The sequence below is a fragment of the Agelaius phoeniceus genome, chromosome 2 (assembly GCF_051311805.1).
Source record: "Agelaius phoeniceus isolate bAgePho1 chromosome 2, bAgePho1.hap1, whole genome shotgun sequence".
Lineage (NCBI taxonomy): Eukaryota > Metazoa > Chordata > Aves > Passeriformes > Icteridae > Agelaius > Agelaius phoeniceus.
In genome coordinates, this window is record NC_135266.1 from 76865578 (window position 1) to 76889730 (window position 24153).

A 24153-nucleotide genomic window follows, 5' to 3' on the forward strand; every position below is an offset into this window, starting at 1 on the left:
CCTTTACCTCTATAATGGACTCTATTGAACTGATATCTACTATCATTTGATGTCTCTTCTGGTCTCCAGCTTCTAGTACAGAAAGCCATAGTTTTATCTCTCCATTCCATGGAGGTACTTTAGATAATTAAATGTGTCTTGACTCAGGATAATCAGCTGTCTTTAAGCAATTGTATTAAGTCAATTATGCATACTGTTTCACTGTAGGCAGACTTTATAGGATTAATCTGACTACACTACAGACAACTACAACTAAGTCCTACACTTACTGACAAAAAACTTTTTATCTACTTATTTACTCTTCATATTAAGTTTGAGTAAAATACTTGGGGATTTTCTTCTTTAGCACTTACATTCTCTTGAAAAAGCTCAGGGTGCATTCCTCGTACAAAATGTAGAGCAAACATTAGCTGATCAGCCTGAAATAAAAGCAGTATATACTCAGGAAAAGTCCTATTTCTGGTTCTTTTTTATAAGTAACATTCCTTTTAAAAAACACCTCCAATTCCATAGTAATGATTTAGTGACATATATCCTAATACAAAATTTCTACATTCCTTTGCAAATTAGAGACAAAAACTAACTCAAAGTGGGCTGTGGACTGGAGGGTAAAGAGGTCCCTACTAGGAATTAGAATCAAGTTTTGCAAGGCACTGAAGTTCTCATTTTATTGATAAATATGAACATCATACAACATTGAGAACAAACCACACCATTTAACTTTTTCATCTTCTCAGACAAGGTCTGCAAGCAAATCCGTATCGTAACTGCCTATTAGGATGCTCCCTGGATGATCTAGTATCCAAAAATTTGAACAAGAATAATTTAGAAGAACACTAAGTAGCCCAGACCAAACCAGCTTTGAAACAAATTTAAGCAAATTAAACAAATTTGAACATTGAAATAAATTAAAGAGGAAAGATGGGCCAGTTCAAGCGCTCAGGTAAATTTCTTGGCACCACTTCATTCAGCAGCATTCATGAAGCCTATGTACACATAAATAATAACCACAGACAGACAAAATCCTTCTTTTTGATTCCAACATGCTTCAAAGGGTATGAACTCATATCAACTATACTCTTTATGAAGACATTAGTAAAGCCTCAAGGTCACAGCAGTCTTTTAAAATTTTCATGGACAAAAGGAAGAATTAGCAGTGAATTGTAGATGGTGTGAAGAGTTTATTTCTTCTCCCCATTATTAGAACACAATAGTAAACTGGAGGGACCATTAGTTTGAAGCTGCACAGTTTCAGTAAACACATTTTCAGTATTTTCTAAACTCCAGTCTGATTACACTTAAAATCTTTCCTACTAGAAATCTCTTCTCTGCCTCGCACTTGAACTTTCTACTCTTCTTACATATAAAAATTGCTGCCTTCCATATTCACAAGATGGTAGGCTTCCCATAGTTATGACTTCAAAGACAAACATTAATTATTATGAGACTATTTCATGAGATTCTACTTGGACTTTGATAAACAAAACCCCTTAGAAAGAACTGCTACCCCTATATCCTCAATACAGCATTGCTAGAATGGGGGACAGAGGTAGGAGGTGGTGTAAAATTTTCAAGATCTCTCCATTCTCACAGATCAAACCACAGACTTGCGTGATTTGTACTGCTCAAACCATATATGCAGATCTACTATGCTTTCTTCAGCCTGGTACTGTGAGACAAACACCTCCTGTTAAACCTCCTGTTTACTTACACATGAACTGTTATGACAGTTTCATGTGTAAGTAAAAATTAAAACTAAAAATGAAAGGCTTAGTTTCCCTAGGTTTTCAGTAAGAAAGTAAGAAGTGAAAAGACACCTGACTGAAATTAATAAGAAATATGCTAAGAACATTTTTTTGAAGAAGAACAAGAAACAGACAGAAACAAAAAAGGTAGCAGGGAGGTAGCAGGACCTTTGGAAAAGACCATGAAAATAAAAAGGTGAATATCACAATGTAGGACTTTTAGAAACATAGAATCATCTAGGTTGGAAGAGAACTTTAGGATAAACAAGTCCAAACATCAACCTAACAAACCCACTTCTGTTTTCTTTAAAAAAAAAAAAAATACAAAAAACTCCCAAATAATCACACAAAACCTTATATTTAGGAATGCAAGAAATAAGAGCAAACACAAAATGAGTGCTCAGAAAACTGCGATGCCCATGACTGACTCTGAAGCCAGAATGAGGCAGAGAGGTAGAGCTCTGTGGAGAAACGTGCATCAGCAATATTAATTTGGTCATACACTGATTTCAAGTCTTCATTTAGCATGTTAATTATTGATAGTGTAATGTTTTGCATCTATTACACAATACTGCTTATTTGAAGTAGATGAAGTGTCAGCTGCTAAAAGAAAACTTTCAAACCCAGTGCACTGTAGAAAAGCCAGAAAAATACTAACTTACCTTAAACAAACAACGACAAACGTATTCATACACTGTGTGCTTCAATGTGCCAATAAGAAGCTTGATTCTTTCCTCAGTATTACCTGAATCCTAAAAAAGAAATTTCAGATTTCAAAAATTCCCATGGAAGTAAAAAACTTTCCACATACTTTGTAAATTTCAGCAAAATGACACAAATAATCTGGACTCTACATGACACAAGTTTTAAAAACATATTAAATTCATCTACAGCTATCAATGATTAAATGGGAAATTCATGTTGAAGTATTAAGAAATTAATATTTTGGCATTGAATATTTTGACTATGAACCTGATCCAACTTTGTGTATAAGGAGAAATACATTGAGAATGAGAGTATATTTCCTTCTCCTAACATTGATATCATTGAAATCTCATCATTGTCACTTGATAAAAAATTGCTTATTAATTGAATTACTATATTTAACACTACTAAACAAGCATGTTGGTCTTAAGTGTAGTTAATAAACTTCTGGTAAAATTTGGCCCAACTGAAAGGAACAATGTAGAAAACAGTACATGTACATTGCCCTTCAAAGCTCACAAATTGAAAAAATAATTCTAACAGGGAAAAGTTTGAAAGATAGGATGAAAGAAGAAAGGGACTGGGGGGGTAGGGAGTGTGTTACAGGTAGTATGACTTCTTTTCTACCATGCTGGAATTTGAAGAGATGAGTTTAAGAAGGGCAATTGTGCAACTGATTTGCCTAATACCTTTCCCACGTCTAACAGATTTCGTGGCATGAAAAACTGGATAGAGGAGAAGGAACAAAGAAAGCAAGTAACAAAGGAGAAGCAGAAGTTGAGCTTTAAATAGGTAACATTACAGGCAGGAAAAAAAATTATGGAGGAGTGTGAGAGCAAGAACAAGAAGTTAAAACATCATGTTGTGGAAAAGAAGTAATAGGAACTTCAAAGAGGGCCAGTTCACATAGTCAGAACTGTGTTCCTAGTAATGACTGGAGCTGAAGGAGAGTTGTAATCACAGATGCCAGAACAAAGGGGAATCCAAAGGAAACATGATGAAAGGTTAGTTTGTTTTTACTTTCTAAGTAAAAACAAAGAGAAATATGAAGAAGTTTGGAGATGCTTAATAAAAAGAAATTGCACTATTACTCAGTGTAGGTATTTTGATCTAAGGAGTGAGCTGACAAGGGATAAATCCATTCTTTGCTTCAATAAGAATATACTGGCCTGAGAATACAGAAGAATAAAAAATACATTTTAAACAGGACAGGCTGCAGGCATGCTTACAGACTGTAAAAAGTAGATATAAAGCTATGACCTTCCTTCAGGTAAATGAATCAGGTAGAAATAGAGGATTTTCTTATTCTACCCCTTGTTGATAAAATTAGCCTTATTAGCATTTCAGATCATTAATTTATTTAAATAAAACCCTCAGTAAACTTATAATCAGCCTTTTTTTTCCTAATTCACCACAGACAAAGAACAAGCCTGAAATCACAGAGTCACTTGGCTTTCAGATGGTAGAGAAATTCTGTGATTTATATACAATATAATTTAGAAGTCCACGTGCCTGTATTCTGAATATCTAAAGCACAACAGGTCAGCATCACTACTTATTATACACTTCATCATCAGTTATTCTAAGCTTTTTTAGTCCAGAGTGACTAATAAATTCTAAGTATCAAAGCAGATGGACTCCTCTGCAGCATTAGCAGCTTCAGAAGAAGAGCAAATACCTGCTCGCTCTGCAGAGCCCTTTGGAAAAGCCGCAGGAATGCCGCCAAACTAAAGCGGTACATATTATTAATTTTGGACAAGTCAGAGATAATGAAGTACATCTTGCTAGCACTCTCAGCCAAAGGAAGATAGGCATCCCTCTCCTGTGGAGGAAAGCAACATACACATGAAAAAGCCAGGTGCATTACTGCCACCTACTGATTATTGCATAAACATTTACTCAGCCCACCGAGAAAACATTCCTATGACTCTCACGGATTTAGAAAACAGAATCCTTTCCAAGCCTTCAAACTGAGGGATCAGCACTCCAGACTTCAACACTGTATTCAAATTTCCAAATTGGAAGAAAAAAATTTTTATCAAAAAATCCTTTAAATTATAAAGAACACATTGGAGATTAATCCCTAGGGCACTAAGGTCTTTTCCCACCACAGGATACATCCCAAAATTCAATGGGATATTTTAAACTAAACAAATAGAACACAGAAGAAAACTGCAATCTGTCACAAAAACAGGATGTCAGATGAATAGCATCAGCAATGTTCTAAACTTTTCCAATAGCAAGGGGCATATTAAGCAAAAACACCCACATGAACTATAATGTTTGCAATAGTAGATGGCAAAAATAAAGTCAAAATCCATTACTTGCCAAAATTCCTTCAATTCAAACTGGCAGATTTTAAACTGTGTAAGTACTTAGCATACACAAAACAAAGCATTTTAATTACTGAAAATACTGCATGTACTTGCATATCCCAAATATCATTTACCCAAAAAGAACTAATTTAATATGTTCCTCATCCTATAACCCCATGGATATATGTATCTTCTCTGGATAAAAGATCAATATTTTTAGCAGGAGAAAAACAGTACTTTAAAGATTAAAATATTCTTCTACCTTATCAAGGAAACTCTGAAGTCTGGAAGATTCAGCCAGTGATTCTTGGATGAGTGCACTGCTTGCTTTAGTTTGATTCAAAGATTCAATCAGATCCTTATTTTCTAGTATATTGCCTTGTGATGTGGCAAGTGTCTGGAAAAAAAAAAAGTCATCTATGTTACACTTAAAAAAAATCCTCTAAAGTAACCATTTTGGAAGCTATCTTTCTGATCTGTATGTATTTTTGAATCATTGAATGCATCTCAAGAGCTCTCGAAAAATGATGGTTACTCCAAAAACTGAGACATTTTTTAAAGAAGTATGGAAAATACAGCTCAAGAACATATTCCAAAAATCCAGACTGCCATATTCTGAAACACAGGTTATCAGCAGGCTTTTGAGAATGATTTCTATGACTAGAGTCTTAGGCACTAACATTCCCATGGTAAATACAGATTAGGGTATTTCTTTCTTAACTTCTTATTTAACCTGAAGTTGACTACTTGTAAAAACTTCCTGTACTCATTCATGAATTTGTTTTCCTTCAAAAGCATTCCAGTTCTCATACAATTCTCATCTCCAACTGAGATGAATATTCACATTACAACAATTTAAGTTTCATAATCAAAGATCACTTTAAAATCCTTGGGATTGCCCCACATTTTTCCTGAGTTCTCCTCATTGAATTAAATGATTAAGCAATTAATCTCACTTCTAAGAAGTGGGAAAAGCTTGAATAGTTCACTTATATCTAAGGTTTTTTACTAACCTCCAGTAAATACACATCAAGATATTTATTTTGAAAACTGGTTGTTGTCAGTCAAATCAGTTCTGAGCAACCACCTGTAAGACATCATTCTAGAATATTTGGAAGCACAGATTCACCAGTTAGAGTAGTAGAATGCACTTACTTCTCTACCTGAAACAAGTTTAGGAAAAGATCACCTGCTTTTTCAGATAGTCCAGTTCCTCCATGAGGAATCATACTGTGAGCTATGAGCCAGCACCCATGTCATTCCTCTGAGGCTTTTAGAAGGAAATCAGTAAAGTACTTCATAGAGAATGGAAATGTTGCCTTAAGATTAACTTAAATTTAGGTAGACCTCATCCAACATTGACTTCTTTGATAACAAAGTCCACCTGCCAGTCTCCACTGAGCCTTAGGTTTCTTTCTTCAGGGTCAAAGAGTATCCTGATTTCAGGATATTTGCTAACAAGAATTCCAAAATTCAAATCAACCTTGCTGTTACTACTTGGATGCTTTTTGTTGCAGATATCTTAGGCATCAACTTCTTTAAGTTTTGTACTTGATAATTCAGATCAGATAAATGAATAAGATTTTTGAGTTCCAAGATTCCATAAAAAGTGTGTTCTTAAGTGAAATTTGCTTTCTTGTATCTCTGAACCCTCAGCTTCTGGTAGACAATAAGGTGTTAAAATGCTCAAATCTGGATATGGAATTTTATTGGAGAGCAAGTTTCCCTCTTCCTGTGAAAGAAATCTGCCCCATCAGAGTTTTAAGAAAGGGCTGACCTTAGTATTTGAGAATTAATAGGGAGTTCAATAGGGACAGTGAATGTGTGGAAATTCAAATCACACAAAATAATTATGTACAAAATTCTAAAATGGAGCTATTAATCATAGAATTATGATTGGATGGGACCATTTAGTTCCAACTCCCCTACCATGGGCAGGGATGACCCTCACTACATAAGGTTGCTCAAAGCTTCATCTAAACTGGCCTTGAGAGGAGGCATCTCCAAGTTCTCTGGGGAACCTGTTCCCAGAGGTTCCCAGAGGAACTGATGCCTTACCACCCTCCCAGCAGAGAATTTCCTTGTAATATCTAAACTAAACCTACCCTCTTTAAAAGCCATTCCTCCCTTGGCCTGTCACTGCACATGCTTGTAATAAGCCCCTCTCCAGCTTTCTTGTGGGCCAGTGTAATCTGCAAAACTATTATTTTATGCTAATCCATTGCACTCAATGCTGCAAAGTTCTGTGACTTAGCTACAGACTGAGGGGTTTAGGGCACCAGGTCAATCTCCCTGCATCTCTGACCTTTCAGAAAGACAGGATTCTAGGATCCATTCTTACAAGCATGAAGTACAATTTCTGTGAAATCCATGGCTAGAAATAATCAAAAAAAAACCCAGTCCTTCCTTGGAAGCTACCTTTTTTTTATAGAGGTGAACATCTGTTTCTGAGCATAATTACTTTCAATAAAATAAAAAGATGAACAGAAAATTGAGAAGTTTAATTTTAAATGCTAGACAGGGAATGTTGACTGTCAAGAATATTACAACTCGTTGCTAATAGGAAACAATTGTAGAGGTTTAAAATTTTAAATGTCTCTCTCAGCAATCTTTCCATTTTGTAGAGGGATTTTTTTCATTATTTTCACAACACAGGATCATATCTCAACTTGAGAAAGAATCATTTGATATGATTCACAGGCTTAAAAGTGTGGCTCTTTTAAAAACTCAAAATTTCAAAATGAAGTAGTATAATTTTTAATAAAGTTTTCTCTTCTTGGTGTGTTAAAATTACTGAAATTTCTAATCAACTTAAATCAGCCTAAATCTATCTCACCAAATTAATAAATTTATCTATGAAACTGCTAAATGTATTGAGTACTACAGTTTCATAATAGACATACCTTCTTATCTACTCTATTCTTCCAACAGATCCAGGCAAATAATGTCTTCTTTTTTTCTAATCAAAAATCCTGACAGTTCATTATTCCAACACTTCCAGCATCTCCATTCAAACACACAATAATTTGATTATCATCTTATTGGACTAACAGATATTAAAGAGGTAAATTTGTTTTACCTCCAAAAGAGAATCCTCAAGTTTAGCTAACTGTATCTTCTTATCTTCTTCCTGTTGTAACAGCTTTGTCTTCTGCTCTTCCAAATCAGGCTTTTCATGCTGAATTGTTAAAGCCAAAAGCTAAAAACAAAGAGATAAAACAAAAAGAAAGTTTTTAGGTTTGTTTGTTTTTTTTTTTTTTTGCATTTCCACTTCAAGAGGGGTCAGTTTTCATGGATACATTGCATGATGCCAATTCCATACCTCCAGAGGAAGAAGGAAATCCATATGGTTATCTATGCTTCACATTTTGAATTATAGCTTACTTATCAACATCTTATCTGCATCTCATTCTAAGCCCCTTGTTAGTGTAGAAAAACTTGTTTCATACCAAATAAGGAGGGTATTTTCTTCCCTTAATTAATCTCTTTCTTTTTTTTGCTTTCTTCCATTTGTATGTTACATTTTGATTCCTAGACTTTATAGATAAAACCTCAACAGCTACTAGCATTTTAAAGGAAATAAAATACACAGTATTTTGGTTTCACTACACTTTTTTCTGTACACAAATGTACTTTGTGTACAGTACTTTGATGATACCAGCATTATTCTCTAAGTAGGACACTGGAGAGCTGTAACAGAAATGTTTCCATGGTACCATAAATGCATCTTGAACAGAAAGCGAAGGCTTAGTAATTAATCTGTTGCAACTGAAGTCAATGAGAACATTTTCATTTTCTCTACTGGACTCACTCCTTGTTTCCAAAGTACATAAAAATTTTACTATTTTACTTGTGAGCTTGAAAATACCTCCATAATCATTAACGCAAACTGCACCGTAGGGCTCATTCCAGGTGCTGGATACAGCTATGCATGTTCACTACACATACACTGGTTTTATTCTAAATGCCTACCTGCCCTCTTAAACCACTTGCTGTTGTGGTAAAGTTTACTTCTGTAACAATAGAAGAAGCATCAGGTGGAATGAAGGGATTTGGGTTCCTTGTTGATAGAAAAAGACGGAACTCTTCATTATAATCTATCATTTTTTCACCTATTTGTACGGCATAACGGGGTCCTGTAAACAACAAACAGATATTACACTCATTCTGATTGGAACATTTTATAATTATCTGAAAACAATGGTATTTGTGTGATACTTTATGATCAATGGATCTAAATATATTTTACAATATGTATTTATAAATTGATTGGAAAAAAATACAAATTCAAAAAATTTAAAGAACACATCCTAACCTGCATTGTTAAGAGACAGAAAATTAATAACATAGCAATAATATAGGAAATTACCTAGTAAGAATATTTAATACACCTGAGTAGTTTAATTATCCTTACCCAGAACACAAGGCATCAAGGACAAAAATGCATTTGAAGAAAAAGTAATACTAACAAATTTTTGAAACCTTCAGACCACGAATAGGAGACAAAACACCACAGAAGATGACCTTGAGAATCCCACTTATGTGTAAGAATTTTGCCATAATTTAAACATATTCCTTTACCTTTAAATATTGGTCTGTACTCTATACTAGCCATAATTATATAATTATATATTGGCTAATTAAGATGGTTCAATATTTCCTCATCCAAACCCATTACATTTAATATCTGGTTCTGTTATATTTATTTGTAGAACGTTGATGTTGCTGTATAATCATAATTCTATTAAGATACTATTTTCTACAATAACTGTTAGAGAGGAAGTCAGTGAAACTAAAAATGATGGAATATCTAGACAGCAGAATGAAAGAAAAATATTCAATCAGAAATATCCCATATTGTATTATTATAAATATTTAATATTTAATTTAATCATATTTAATTTAATCATATTAGGAAAGAAACAAGTGATTTAATAAATAACTGATGTCATGGTCTCAGTCTGTTTATACTCCTCATACTTCTCAATATGTCTGTTACAGAATAAAACTACATGTACAGTCCCCTCCACCCCTCTTCCATAACAGGTTTCCATTCCAGCAGGGTTAGAAAAGAATAGACTCAGAAAATTACATGATTAGATCAAGATTTTGCCTCCTGATACTGAAAAACAAGTAAGAACAGAATTATAAGTTGAAAAGTGAAAATTTCCATTCCAGAAAACTTTCCAAGATGGCAAACTTAGGTGCTTCTCTATTTTTAGCACTGGATGCAGATCAGAAATATAAATCTCTTGCTAAAACACTGGTAGAGATGAAAATCACACACCAATTTTCCTTCTATGCCAAAGATCAGAGTAAATTTTAAGACTATGTTATAAAAACGTCAAACAGAAAATGGAAGCTGTACGAAGACGAATTTACTGCAGGATATAGATTCACATTTTTTCTTAACATTTCATTCCAAGTAATAGAGAGATGTACAGTCATCACAAGCAAAATAATGTAGACAGGTCCCTACACCCATATTTTGACAAAAAGAAGGAGTGTATGCTTGCTTATAAAGGGATGGAAAAGATTCAAACAGTGACCCATTCTTCCTTTTCCAACAACAGCTCTTCAGTTTGGACCTGCACAGACCTGGCATTAACATAGCTCATTAAAAAGCAAAAGAGGACATCTGAGTGTTATGAGCAATTTTCCTGAACAAACTATTATATTTGAATTTAATCTGCTTTCTCCACAGTTCTGCAGCCACAGTCATCTTTCATACCGTATCTCATTATCTCTCCAAAATTCAGCAGAAGTTAGAGGGGCAAAAAAAATTGTTACAGTGTTCTACCTAACCCTCCATAGATCCCTCAAATCACTACTTTGGTTCCATTCTTTTAATGAGAATAAACAAGCAGGTGCATCTGTAATGGAAGACTGATTTAAAATAACACTTTCTTTTCCCTAAACAGACCTTTCTTATATTGGTGATAAATGTATATATGAATCCTATGGTATTTGCATTTATTTTTAACATGTACTTACATTTGAAGAATTACTGCTAGCTCACACATCATTAGATCTCAGTAGTAGATGAAATGACAGCAAAAAAATAGTCTTGAGCTATTTTTAGTACCCAAAGTTCATACAGTAAATTACATGGCACATACTGAGGAATGACCACTTGAGGCAGAAATACAATTACAAAGGATAATACAACTCTATTTTAGTTACTGTAATTTAGAAAGTACTTAAAACACACATTGCTGTTTTAATTCACTAAGTTCTCTTCATATAATTTCAAAATATGTAACATAATTCAACAAAATTTATGCTGAGATACTTGCATAATTACAATTTATTTTTGCCAAACTCTCATCATAATTTTTCATATTAAAAAAAAATTATTTAAAGCACCTAAGTCCAAAGCAGTCATACAAACAGTTAGGTAGAACACATTATCTGTGTTCAATAAACAGATATTATATTGCAAAACCTAAACATTGTGATTTTTCACTTTTCTTGCATTGGTTAAGGGACTCCTTTCACGGAATTCCACCATTTTGCTGATCTCTATGACCCTTTCCATTCCAAGGGCACATCAGAAGACCTGTGTTGTCTTCTTTAGGTTCAGAGAAATCCAAGAGAAGCAGGAACATCAACATTCTAAACCTTTGATTTCTAACTGCACTAACAGTTGTGTAACTTCTGGTTTATTTAAGGCCTAAGTTTCCAATTAAAACTATGTATTTGAAATCATCACTGGAAATCAACTTAAAATTTAAATTTTTAGGAGTCTATAAAAACACATTTTTATAACTTCAATTTAATACTTTTAATTTACTTTTAAATAACTTTCAATTTAGTGCTTTCCTGTATTTTTTCACTTACTAAATAAGAACACATCTCCAACTTCATGCACTGAAGGGTTAGTAGCAGGTTAATAATACAAAGGAAGAAAACTACACAGTATAAATGTCTTCAGAAAAATCAAGTTTTATATAAATAGATCTAAACTACAAAAGTTTTGAGCAAGCATATGCAAAGATCTTGGTGATTTACCTTGAGCAGTAAGATCTTTCCTTAGCAATGGGTAAAGCACAGGTTCCACTCCATCCATTTCCTGTATAATAAGTGTCTTCCCAAATCTCACTGCCAGCTCAAGAGCAGTTAGGAAGTTGCTGTCCTGGATAAACAGAAACACATTCCTTTGATTCACGCTTTTTTAAAAAATGCAAAGACTTCAGAATGAGTAGGAAGGCATTACACCAAATAATCCAAATCTAAAAATCAGTAGTATAGATGAAAAATCCTTTAGACGCATATGGTATTTCAGGGTTTAGCCACAAATGTTTAGTTTAAATCAACTTGATCTACTGATCAAGAAAACCTATTTAACATGCCTAGATCTTCCAGTGCTGCAACAGAAGAGAGCAGGTTTACTGTCATGTTTGCCAGGTGCACCTGGAAGTCCTGGCCATGTCTCTTATCTCAGATATTAATATGTAGCTATGTCTCAAAACTGAATCAAGCACAGGATTCACATTATTAAGAGGTCTACAGGCAGTCTTTTGTTGCACACAGGTGTTTAAACATGCATGTGGTGCTTATGATCCCATTAGTCAATAGAGATCCTGGACAATTTAGGCAACAGAGGCTGAAAGGTAATCAGGACAATCAGCTAGCAGGACAAACTATCAATTACCCAAGATATGTTATCTACTGCCATCAGAGAGTATCTACAAGGGTTCCACAGAGCCAGTAGGGATCTGTGGAAGACTTATATGCTGTTGAAGCAATATTTTGAGGCCAGGTGGGGTACAATAAGGGACTTCTCAATAGCACCAGATGCCTGCCTGCGTGTGTGCAACTGAGCTGCACCTCACTACTCAGGGAAACAGTTACAGGTACACAATGAATTTCAGGTACCCTAATCTGCAACTGAAATCAAATTTACTCTTTCCAATGTAGATAATACATCACAACAATCACAGGGAATTAAGTGTATATATACTCCTGAAATCCAGTGAACTGCAACCAAGTATCCAAAGGACCTCTCTATTTGAAAATCCTTTCTATCTTCCTCTCATCAGGGAATATGACATTCTCAGAGAGTAGGACAAGGAGGCAAACTTGTAGAAATAATACCAGATGTTGACCCTCCCAATTTTAAATAACCTAGAACTCTGTGGGGAATTGTATGCTTCACACAATATAAACTGATTTTTGTTGAATTCTATCACAAACTTTTAAACACTACTTTGTAAAATCTGGAATAGAGAAAGCTCAAACAGAAAAGACCAAGAGTAAATACTGCACCTGTTGGTTGATAACTTCCAAACGTGATTCCTTCAAATGTGTCTTCAGCCATTCAGTAGCCCGGAAAGAAGGGTCTATCAAAAATGGGCACACTTTACTCTAGGGAAAAAAAAAACATATATATTTATTAAAATTTATTTTAAGAATAAAATTGATTTTTCTTTTATCTCCCCAAACTAATGGAATATGTATTTTCAAATATTTTTTAATTAACAAACTGTTTAGAGAAACTATAACAGACTAGAAAATTTATGTCTTTCATTTTATCTCTTCTTTAAAAAAACAAGGAGACCACCCAAATCCAAAATTCTCAGATCTTTGTCCTGCTGAAGTTAGGCAGTTCTTCACCTTCTCTTAAAAACAGGAGTCTCTATTCAATGAGTATAATCTCCAGCTTTTATTATTCACAGCTGCTTTTAAACTTAGAAGAATTATTAATTTTCCTTTTTCTTCCTCTGGTGGGAAAAGGTACAATACTTCTGGGTTTGGACCTCAATGCAGTTTAGAAATAATCATGAATACAAGTATTTTGCAGGCACAAACCTACACTCAACTCAGTCCAGTACATCCATGTCTCTCTTGTGCTGTGGATCACACAACTGGACCCAGGTGTGGCCTCACCAGTGCTGAGTGAAGGGGAGGGATCACCTCCCTCACCTGCTGCCAATACTTTGTCTAAAGCTGTCCAGGATACCATTGGCCTTCTCCTTGGCAAGGGCCCATAACTGTCTCATGGGCTACCTGGTGCCTACCAGGACCACCAGGTCCTTTTCTGCAAATCAGCTTTGCAACTGGTTGGTCCTCAAAACATGCTGGTACATGAGGTTGTTACTGTCCAGGTGTAGGACTGCGTAATTCCCCTTCCTGAACTTCATGAGGTTCCTGTCAGCTCATTTCTCCAGTCTATCAAGGACCCTCTGGGTCTCAGCCTTACCCTCTTGTGTATCAAAGACTCAGTCATAGAATGGCTTGGGTTGGAAGGTCCCTCAAATATCACCTAGTTCCAACACCCCTGCCAAGGGCAGCAATGCTACTCACTAGATCAGGTTGCCCATGGTTCCAATGCAACCTGACTTTGAGCACTTCCAGTGATGGAGCATCCACAGCTTCTCTGGACAACCTGTGCCACTGCTTCGCTACACTCTTAAGTGAAGAAACTTTTTCTTAACATCGAATCTAAATCTCTCCTCATTTAGTTTATAACCATTCCTCCTTCTCCTCTTATTATCTGCACTTGAAAAGACTTGTTCTCCCTCTCTCCTCTAAGTCCCTCTTTAAGTACTGAAAGGCTGCAGTGAGGTGTCCCCAGAGCCTTCTCTTCTCCAGGCTGTAAAACCCCAGCTCTCTCAGCCTGTCCTCATAGCAGACGTGCTCCAGCCATCAGGCCATCTTGGTGCATCAGCTATGTCTCCCAGTTTTGTGTCAGCAAACTTGCTGAAGGTTCAACAATTGTATTTCAAAATGTATTTTCAACAATTCTGTGGTTCAGTCTGATAGAAAAGCATTTCCAACTTTGGGGCTTTTTTTAGATTGAGTTCCAGTATTCCAAACTAAGTAGCTACACAGATCTCAAACTGAAAGACAGGGGAACATGATGAGTATTCAAGCACAAATGGCTCAGAACTGTACTGTAGATCACACCGGCAAAATATCATGTCAGATTTCAGCTTCATGAGGATGTACACAAGGAAAATTATTTTACTTGATTGAGTGTTTCAAAAACCTCTTTACACATGGTGAGATTTTTAAGAGCTCAATCTATTCAACTAATGAAAAAGATGAAAATAAGGTTTTATTGTAGCATATAAGTAGCTTTAATGGTACAAGACAGTGTTTTTTGAAAAGCTTTTTAATCAAATTGAAAAAAGAATATACAGATCTTCTAAAAGGATGATAAAGCAAGATAAATTCAAACTGGAGAAAAATTGGTAACTAATTTGAATCATAAATCATCTAAGCAAATCACCTGTAGTAAATGCAGATTCTCCTCATGCCATTAAATATTTACTTGTTAGTAGATCTAATAAAGGACTAGAATATTACATACCTAAACATATATATATGTAAACATATATATATGTAGATGTATTATATATATCTATATATTTGATAAAACTGGATATTTTCCTTTCCTCAAGTATTATTAGACAGATATATATATATATATATATATAGATATAGATAGATATATATATAGGTCTCAAAAGATATCTGCACATAGCCTCTTCCTTTTTCTGAGAAAAAAAGCAATAGAAATTATATGCCAAAGTGAACATATCTAGGACATAATCTTCCACTGGTTGTATTCGTGTTAATGACTATTTACACTTTAAACCTGAATAGACTGATATGGAATAAAATAGTGGCAGCAAAACTGAAAACATCTATTTTCTTTTACATATTTTTTCCTTTTGCTACAAAATATCCATTGTTACATAAGTACTTATTTCTGTATGCGTGTGTGTCCTGTGATGCCAAAAAAACCCCCACAAATTAAACAGTTCAAGTTGCCACGTTACTGAAATTTGTAAAAATTTAAATCCTTCCAAGACAAGACAAAAAAGCAAATTTACCTGCAAGATGACAAGAGCATTTTCTATTGAAAGGTCATCTGAAGGCAAACCTTCACTTTTCCAAACTAACTCCTCACTTTCTGTACAGAGGAACCGTCGTAAATCAAACTCTGAAAAATGAAAGTGTAAGTTTCTGTCATCATTTACAGTCTACATAGTTTAAAAGCATTTACCAGTCTACATAGAACAGAGACTTTGTATATTAATTGAGTGCAAGTCTGTAGACTCGCCTTTAATCTATTATTTTATTGCTTTTATTTAACTTATTATTAATAAGTAGCAGATGTCATAGAAATATTTTATAGTTCTGCTAACACACAGATAAAAACGATTACTGAAAAAGCAGAAGCATTGAGAATGCATTGGCAAATTTACAACACTTAATGTGAACACATTCATTTTTGTAAACTTTTCTTTTTAAGAAAGGACTATAAAGATACAATTATTTATAAATATTTATAATCTTAATAATTTCATAGAATGATTTTAAGAAATTGTCTGTCAGTATCTAGAAATATTTCTGGAGTAAGAAAAGTCTCTTCTCATTTGGGAGTACAAAGACAATTGAGACAATTCATTAGAACTCACTGGCATTTCTCACTTCCTCAATCAAGCTTAATTACTTGTATGCAGACACTGACAAACACACACACAAAATTACTTTCAAGGCCGGCTGATTTGGTCCATTCATCCAAGCTGTTTTTCCTCTGATCCTCCGGAGCAGCAGAAAGATATGTAATAAATGCAGCTGCTAACTGAGCTCTTTTAGGCAGCGTTGCCAGGTCATCTGTTATCTCTGACACCTTCAAAAAAAGAAGTACAGAAAGTATAGGTGTTTTGCAAACAAGAACTGCATTAATACGGCTCAGTTACTAAATTAATTAATACGTCATCAGTTACTAAAATGTCAGAATTAAGTTTGCCTGCCATTGGTAATACAGTTGAGAGAATTTCTCTTCTTGCATTTCAGGTATCTATACCTAGCTAAGACACATGGAAGTATGGGAAAAAATTCCTTTCAGCTCTGGACTAGAGCATGCACAGGTATTTCTGAGAATGTAACTGATAAAAATCCACTAATTTGATGAACAGTTCAACTTATAAGCCAATGGATAAATAGTATTATAGTAAGAAAGATAAGAAATATGTGATACTAGTCATAGGCTGTAAGTATAACTTACAATATGTATAGAGATAATAAATACTATGTGCAACTTTTATACTTACTGTTACTGCACACTTAGATGATAAAAATAAATTTATCATATATCTTCAAATAATTTATCTGCACTAAATCAACTCTGTTTTGAAATGTTCCAGTATTTTGAAGAAAAAAAAACAGTGTATCAACATCATATGTGACTGCCATAATTGGTTTCAAAGTCCTGTCACTTTCACTTTAATCAAATTAACATTAAAAATAAATGCAGATACACAAAATAAAGGCAACTTTTTATTGGTTCTTCCTCACTTTAAAGGGAGAAAAATACTGCCTTTTTACTGTCTTCATTATGGGATGAGTTCCTAATTCATCTATTTGCCAGTTTAGTCTACAGCATACCATTAACAGGTAGTCTGACTTTTCTAATGTACCAAGATGAAAAACTGTGAGGAATCACTTTTAGAAGCATTTAAACGCCAGGGTTCAAATATACCCAATCCTTACTATAGCAAGTAGCTATATAAAGCTACTTTCAGAGGAAAATCTTCCCAATTTTTCCAGTATGGTGGTCAACCTACAAGAAGGATTCATCTAACTTTAACTTTGGTTCTCCAAAATCCAGGCATTTAGTCTAATTGCTGAGGCTTTTTCGGTATCAGTGGAGATATAGAATTATGTATATCTGCATGAAGATTTCTTCTGAATTATGATCTTCTGACCCATGAAAGTTACTTAAGGGCTTTCTGGAGGTGACAGCTATTTTCAGCTTATATGTATCTTCAGATTTTCCTTTTTGTTTCAGACTGTAGAAGGGTCTGTGTCTCCAAGACTTGTCAGTTTCTCTCAAATACACCATTTGAGCAAGTAAGACATGCTTACCTTCCCTACTTCAGCAGCAGAAGTTTCAAGCATTAAAGTGAAGACTTCAAAAGCAAAACAACATTTTTGGTATACCTATATGCACATTTGCAACACAAATGCCATGAAGGTGATACATTTTAAGACTGTAATTGTATAACATCTGTCCTTTTGGCTCCATCTCAGGTTGGAGAGTCCAACTGCTGACATGTTCAGCCATCATAACAATTACATTCTTGGGATTGAAAACCAGCACAGAATTTTGTATGTTTTCTATGAAATACTGGGGGATTTTTACACATTTGGTAGCACAGTTATAAGTATGATGAAGCAAAAAGAAGTTTCAGAAAAAATTAAAGCTTTTTTTCTATTGAGAAATCATAAAATGTGCACTGGGAGACATGCAGAAATGGCAGTAATTCACATTTTCCAAGCAGTGTAAAACTGTATTTTCAACCTATCAGCTATAAGATGTACTTTTGAAAATTTTCACTAACCTGAGTGCTCCATCTTTTGTGCTCCCTATCAAGTTGATTTATCAGCACCTCTGCAGCTTTCAACGTTTTCTGAGCTTTACTTAGTTCTGCTTCAAGTTTTGTTGCTTCTGTTGTTCTATTCTGGAACCTGTAAAACAAATACTCTTTGTAATTGCCATCATGAACTACTAAACTTACCAACAGTTATTTTCAAGGAACTTTAACTGATTGAATTTGTCATGAACTCCTGGCTTATTGTCATCAAAGAACACAACTGCAGTAGTTCTTTTTTTTATACCTTCTGCTTCTAATTGGTAGGTGGGCTTGTTAGACTTTTAGCTAACAAAATCTAGATGGATGCACAGGTGAGATTTAAAAATGAATTTGAAATACAGACTATAATGTCTGAAAATCATTCCTTCTTCTACTTAAACAGCCTGGCAATTTTAGTGATTGTGTAAAGCTTTGTTCTGCATGTAGTCAGGACAACAGCAGGCTCAATGCCATACCACACATTTGTAACTATTTGGTAAATTTTATCTATCAAATGTTTAAAAAATAATATTAATAATTCACATGGATGACTCCAGTTTAATTCACAGTAGCCTATTTTGTAATCTAAAATGAAGTAAGAACATGCCCAAAAAACAGGCATGGTTTAGGTATTATTTCACACTGTTCAGTATCTATTTCGTTTGATTAATATATAAAATAATGAATACATTTAATTCACCTATTCAAAATAATATATTTATATATTACTTTATAAATATATAATATATAATTATAATATATAATATTTAACTCTAATATATAGTATTTAATTAATCTAACAAATCACTGTATAGTTGATTTACAATAATTCAATAATTTTTTTTTTCTTTGCAGACCATAAAACATCACTTTTAGTAATATGTACATATGTCAGATTCCAAAGTATCTCCTATACTAAGTACATAATAAAAACATCAAACTGAAAAACTTGGATTAAACAGAATCTGGAGAAAGTATAAATGTTTACCAGATCTATTTTTATGCCTCTGTGAGTCATGTACTTGATGAGAGGATAAGAAAAAAGGAGATAGCTAACTAGCTAACTGTCAGAAAAGTAGGCCATCCTAAAAGAAATACTGCCTCTCTTCAAGCTGTGATCAGTAGAAGTTTTGTATAGGAATGTTTCCAAAGTCCTAAGGAGTCACTGAATTCCTCTGATTCAGAAGGTGATAAACACACAGTTTCCCTTTGACATCTACAATGCCTCCAAGAAAGGCTACCAACACAGTCAGAAGTGAGAAGCAGGTACTTTTAAGGAGCATTTATTTCATCTCATCAAGGAGATGAATTGTGATCTAACAATATTTATCTCCACTGAGAGTACAGATCGCCAAAGCATCACTAATTCTGATGTAAATATTTTGCAGGACAGGAAGTTAGATTTCCCTAGATAAAATTCATTATTTATACTGTAAAATCATCCATGTTTTTTATTTATATCTTGAAATAAACACATCCAACTTACTTGTCTTTCAGTTCCAATACTTTCTGTCCAACAGAGTTCAGAAGATCCTCTAACTTCTGTTTTCTGTCTTCAGTTTTCTTGAGATTACTATAAAAATGTAATATTTATTTTAAGACTATGGAACCAAGGGAAAAAAAGAGTAAATATAACAGGAAAGTAATTTGCATAAAGATAGTTCAAAGATGTTCTTCATTGTGTTTTATATTGAAATATATATTTTCACATGTAAAAGCTTCTCATCACATAGTTTTTAAAATGGAAACCAAACACCCCATTCCTAAAGATCAGAACAAATTCTTCTCATACAGAATTTTAAGACCTGGAAAAACAATCAGTACAGATTCCTCAGGTTATGGATGGTAGGAGGACTATGTCTTACCTTTCTAATCCTAAGGAGAAACTGATAACACTCAGTACATGACTGAAAAAGAGGAACTGTATACCTCATAAAATAGCATGGCTTTCACTGAGAGAATACATTTTAAGCGTACCTGCGATGCTCATTTCTCCTTGACCAGTATTCAGCTGAGACAGGTAACTCATGATTGTACAAAAAACATCCAAGGCGTAGCTTCCAGGAAAAAGAATCTATTGCACACTTACTTCTTCTGTCTCAGGATGTATGTTTTATTGCCTCTGGATGAGGTTATCCTTTATCTTTTGTTTTTAATAAACCTCAATTCACACAGAATCGCAGAATGGTTAGGGTTGGAAATTACCTCTGGAGATCATCTAGTCCAACCCCCTGCTAAAGCAGGATCATGTCCAGGCACAATTTTAATATCAGAGGAGGAGATTCCACAACCTCTCTGGCACCTTGTTCCAGTGCTCTGTCACCCTCAAGTAAAGAAGCCTTTCCTCATACTCAAATTCCTCTTTGGCAGCTTCAGTTTCACCCACCACCATTGGAATTAAAACCACTGATTTTGTCATAGGGTCTAACTTACGCTTCCAAGCCAGCCTTTTCTTTTTCCAAAGGCTGAATTCGTTCTAAGACATGGGAATACTGGATGTTGGCATTCACCCAAGCTGCTAATGGAGCAGCTGCAGCACTGGCTCGTTTAGCATTCTGAAAAATTCAGTACAAGTAAAGTTGTTATAAGAAAGTCCTTGAAGTATAATGTAGAAGAGATAAATACAGGATAAGTAATAGCAACAGATTTTCTAGTTACCAACTTAAATATGCTAATAAGCCAACTCTTCTAATGAACTAATCTTTTAAATTGTTACTAAGATTACATTGAAGGCCATCAATCCATGTAAAAAACCACAGTGGGTATTTTTACAATTATGAAGCTAAACTGAAATTAACAACTTTTAAATCAATGAATGATTTATTAGACTCTTACTGGTACAAGGATGCCAAAGGAGCCAGTTAGAATTCCTTGGTCTGAGTTTTACTTTATAGCAGGAGGAAAATCTTTGAGTACTCAACTCCATAATGACTTCTTACCCCACTCCTTCACACTCACCAACTAAATTTTCACTTTAGGAGGCAGTATGGAACAGAGTAATCTCTGCTACACCTTCATCTGTTTATACTGACAAATTCTGCAAGCAGAATTCATCACTTTTTCTCTAACTGAAGTTCATCCTAAAAATTTTGCTAGCAAACCAGGCAATTGTGTCTTTTCTTTTGGTCTTTTTATGGTCTTGTTTTCATTTTATGTAATGCAATCAGGAATTACCTTTGGATCAAAAGATGCTCTGTTTTTAGAAAGAAGCTCTTCAACACTTGCTCGTATTTCTTTTGGAATATTACGGGCATCAAATGATCCTATGTCCTCCCTTACACTTCTTTTGGCCAAGAAACTGTGAAATTAATTAAATAAATAAGTAAAGAAGAAACAAATGTTAAAAAGGTTATTTCCATATGAAGCTGAGGAATTCTGAGCACAAGATTCCTGAATACAACAGAAAGTAGTTAATATTGTAAATAAATGTTTTATTTTAAAGGTTAAATAAAATTCTCACCTCTTCATGCTCACCCATGATGTATCAAAAATCCCCATCAGGCGCAGAACTCCCTCGAGAATGTCTCTGATTATGTCAGGGGGCATCCGTAGTGACCGGATTTCTAACAAAGCCTCTGGCTTTATATTTCCAACAGCCAATTTAGCTTCACTAACCAATGGCTTAAAACATGAATGAAAACACATCAAAAAGAAAGATAAGGATATGAGAAACCTGAACATTTCACATTCCAGTTTTCACACAATTTCTTTTCTTTTTAGATACATTATTACCTAAGAAACTAACATTGATGCAGAGTCATTTTTACAAGTTACTAAAAAATTGTCATGTATTTAATAAGTGATAATAAGTATACTTCCATATAAAACAGTATAATATAAACTTGACATTGTGATACAGGTGTCTTTTAATAATGATGCTAACTACTATTTATAGGCATGACAGGGGATCTCTTTGTAAACATCCATAGAGGTACAGGCCACAAGAGCTTTCTATTTTCAGTAGCTAAACAAATCTTTCACCCTTATCAACAAAGCAAAAAAATGGTGAGGAAACAAAGTTACAAATTTTCATTAAAGACTGTTCACACCTTGCACATCCTTCATATTTATCAAAGACCACAGGATGGGTCTAATACTGTGGTTCTATGTCTCTTTCAATACAAGGATATAATTCCTTGGAGCCTATGCTATTTAAAAGGAAAAAAATTAAGTTATTGTCCCCTTCTCTTAGTTTTTAGTATAAATTTTACATGCATAGTATGAAAAACACAGACTAATAGCAATGAGTGAATACACATACCTCCCAAAAAAACTGATGCTTAACAGCTGTAAAATCTCTTGAACAAGCAATTTGCAGTAGCATCATTAGGATATATACTTTTCGGGATTTAGTAATAACTGTAAATTATCTCCCACTAAACTGTGTCTGTTCAGCTGATCATACAAAGCCCTATATCACCAGCTTGATCAAAGCAATGCAGTTGGTTTATGTTAAATATGAGTAATTGAAAAATATTATATAAAATCAGAACTTATCTGGAGAGCATGGCAGCATAGAAACAGCAGGTGAAGGAAAGATTTGGCTTGCCTCTCTTTCTGTAATTACTATCTAACAGAACACAAATGCCAGAACGACAACCTCTATTTGCCACACGGTATAATATTTTCTAATGCATGAAAGTTTTAATATCAAAATAATTTAGAGTAAAATTTAAGAATTGCAGGGATAAATTCTGCAAAACTATTTTGCACAGCGAAACATAAGTAAGATAAAATCAGACTGCAAAATATTACTTTTCCTTATCAGCTCTTACCTGAACCTCCTTCAGTTCATCTTCAATTTTTCTTTTTCTTTGTTCTATTTCTGCAGCCTCTTCTGCTATTCGGTGTTTTATTTTTTCCATTTCCGCTTTTTGCTCACTAGCATTCTGTAAAATAAAAATCCTTTAGCTTGTGGATTTACACCGACTTTATTCCTTTAGGTCTCTTATTTCTTTTAGTCGTCATTATAATAATTTGCACAATACCAATTACAATAGAATATCTGAGTGTATTTGACATTAGGCAGGCTGGCTAAGGAAATAAACTATATGGAATAAGCATAATTTGCTTTTACAGTGTGTCCTTCCCTTTCTTTACCTCAGACCAGATCTGTACCTCTATCTGTGAGGCTCATTATCACTTTTTTCCCCTTCCTTCTGATTTTCCATTCCTATGTCAGCCTTCCTCTAAAAGCATAAGGCTGACAGCCTCTGTAACATTCTTACATCATTTGAAAGTACTACTTTCCTTTCACTGTCTTCATCCTGATCCCATTTCATTTTCAATTTCTTTCACAACACCATTAAAACATCTTTTTCTATCATGTTCATAAAAGCACCAGTATTGCAACTATAGATTATTATCTAGAATTCCTAATCATGGTAGGGATTCTTTACTTGCAATTTTGTACCTGTCTGTAAGGATAACTGTCTTATGTCATACACTTATATTGTAAATTGTTTAGGTTTACACTTCTTTTTCTGGATTTGTACTGTACCTACCAGTGTCTACAGGCAGACAGAGGCTATTAGCCATCTCCAGGAATCCTAAACATTTCAGTACAACAATTAATATCTAGTACATAAAACCACAGTAGAAAGGACCTTAAAAGTCTTTAATTCATTGAGGATAAAAGTATAACATAAAATATCAGTACTCTAGGCTCAGATCACTTAAAAGATAAAGACAGCGAACCCCCAAGTTTGTTTTTCCAGTATATAACACATTATCATCACCAGCAATTGTCAAGCTGAGTTGAAGCTGTAGCAGAAGGTAACAGATGCATAAAAGCAGAGAAAATCTTAAAATAATAATAATCCTTTGAGCACTTAACCCAAGCTACAGATCAGCATATTATTGAAGATTACATTCAAATCCATAAAACATTAGCTACATAAAACTAGATTAGACATTTCATGCAAATGAACATGTACTGAATGATTGCTCTGAATAAGAAAACCTTAACATTCAGTTGTAGGTCAAAAGCTTTTCTCTGAAAGGAGATTAAAAGAGTCT

General features: G+C 34.2%; 1 protein-coding gene across 2 annotated transcripts in view; it reads right to left on the bottom strand.

The window, feature by feature from the left end:
* Positions 1 to 24153, bottom strand: part of DYNC2H1 (dynein cytoplasmic 2 heavy chain 1) — a 144432-nt gene that overhangs the window by 72778 nt on the left and 47501 nt on the right. For both annotated transcript variants that reach the window (XM_077173954.1, XM_054652170.2), the window contains exons 56-71: positions 22911 to 23024; positions 21596 to 21756; positions 21310 to 21433; positions 20569 to 20690; positions 19622 to 19708; positions 18124 to 18250; positions 16268 to 16409; positions 15607 to 15716; positions 13034 to 13132; positions 11777 to 11900; positions 8738 to 8901; positions 7845 to 7964; positions 5028 to 5162; positions 4129 to 4272; positions 2408 to 2497; positions 354 to 419 (exon numbers count right to left, since the gene is read on the bottom strand). In XM_077173954.1, the coding sequence (XP_077030069.1) occupies positions 354 to 419; positions 2408 to 2497; positions 4129 to 4272; positions 5028 to 5162; positions 7845 to 7964; positions 8738 to 8901; positions 11777 to 11900; positions 13034 to 13132; positions 15607 to 15716; positions 16268 to 16409; positions 18124 to 18250; positions 19622 to 19708; positions 20569 to 20690; positions 21310 to 21433; positions 21596 to 21756; positions 22911 to 23024 (1929 nt within the window). The remainder of the gene's footprint in view (positions 1 to 353; positions 420 to 2407; positions 2498 to 4128; positions 4273 to 5027; positions 5163 to 7844; positions 7965 to 8737; positions 8902 to 11776; positions 11901 to 13033; positions 13133 to 15606; positions 15717 to 16267; positions 16410 to 18123; positions 18251 to 19621; positions 19709 to 20568; positions 20691 to 21309; positions 21434 to 21595; positions 21757 to 22910; positions 23025 to 24153) is intronic.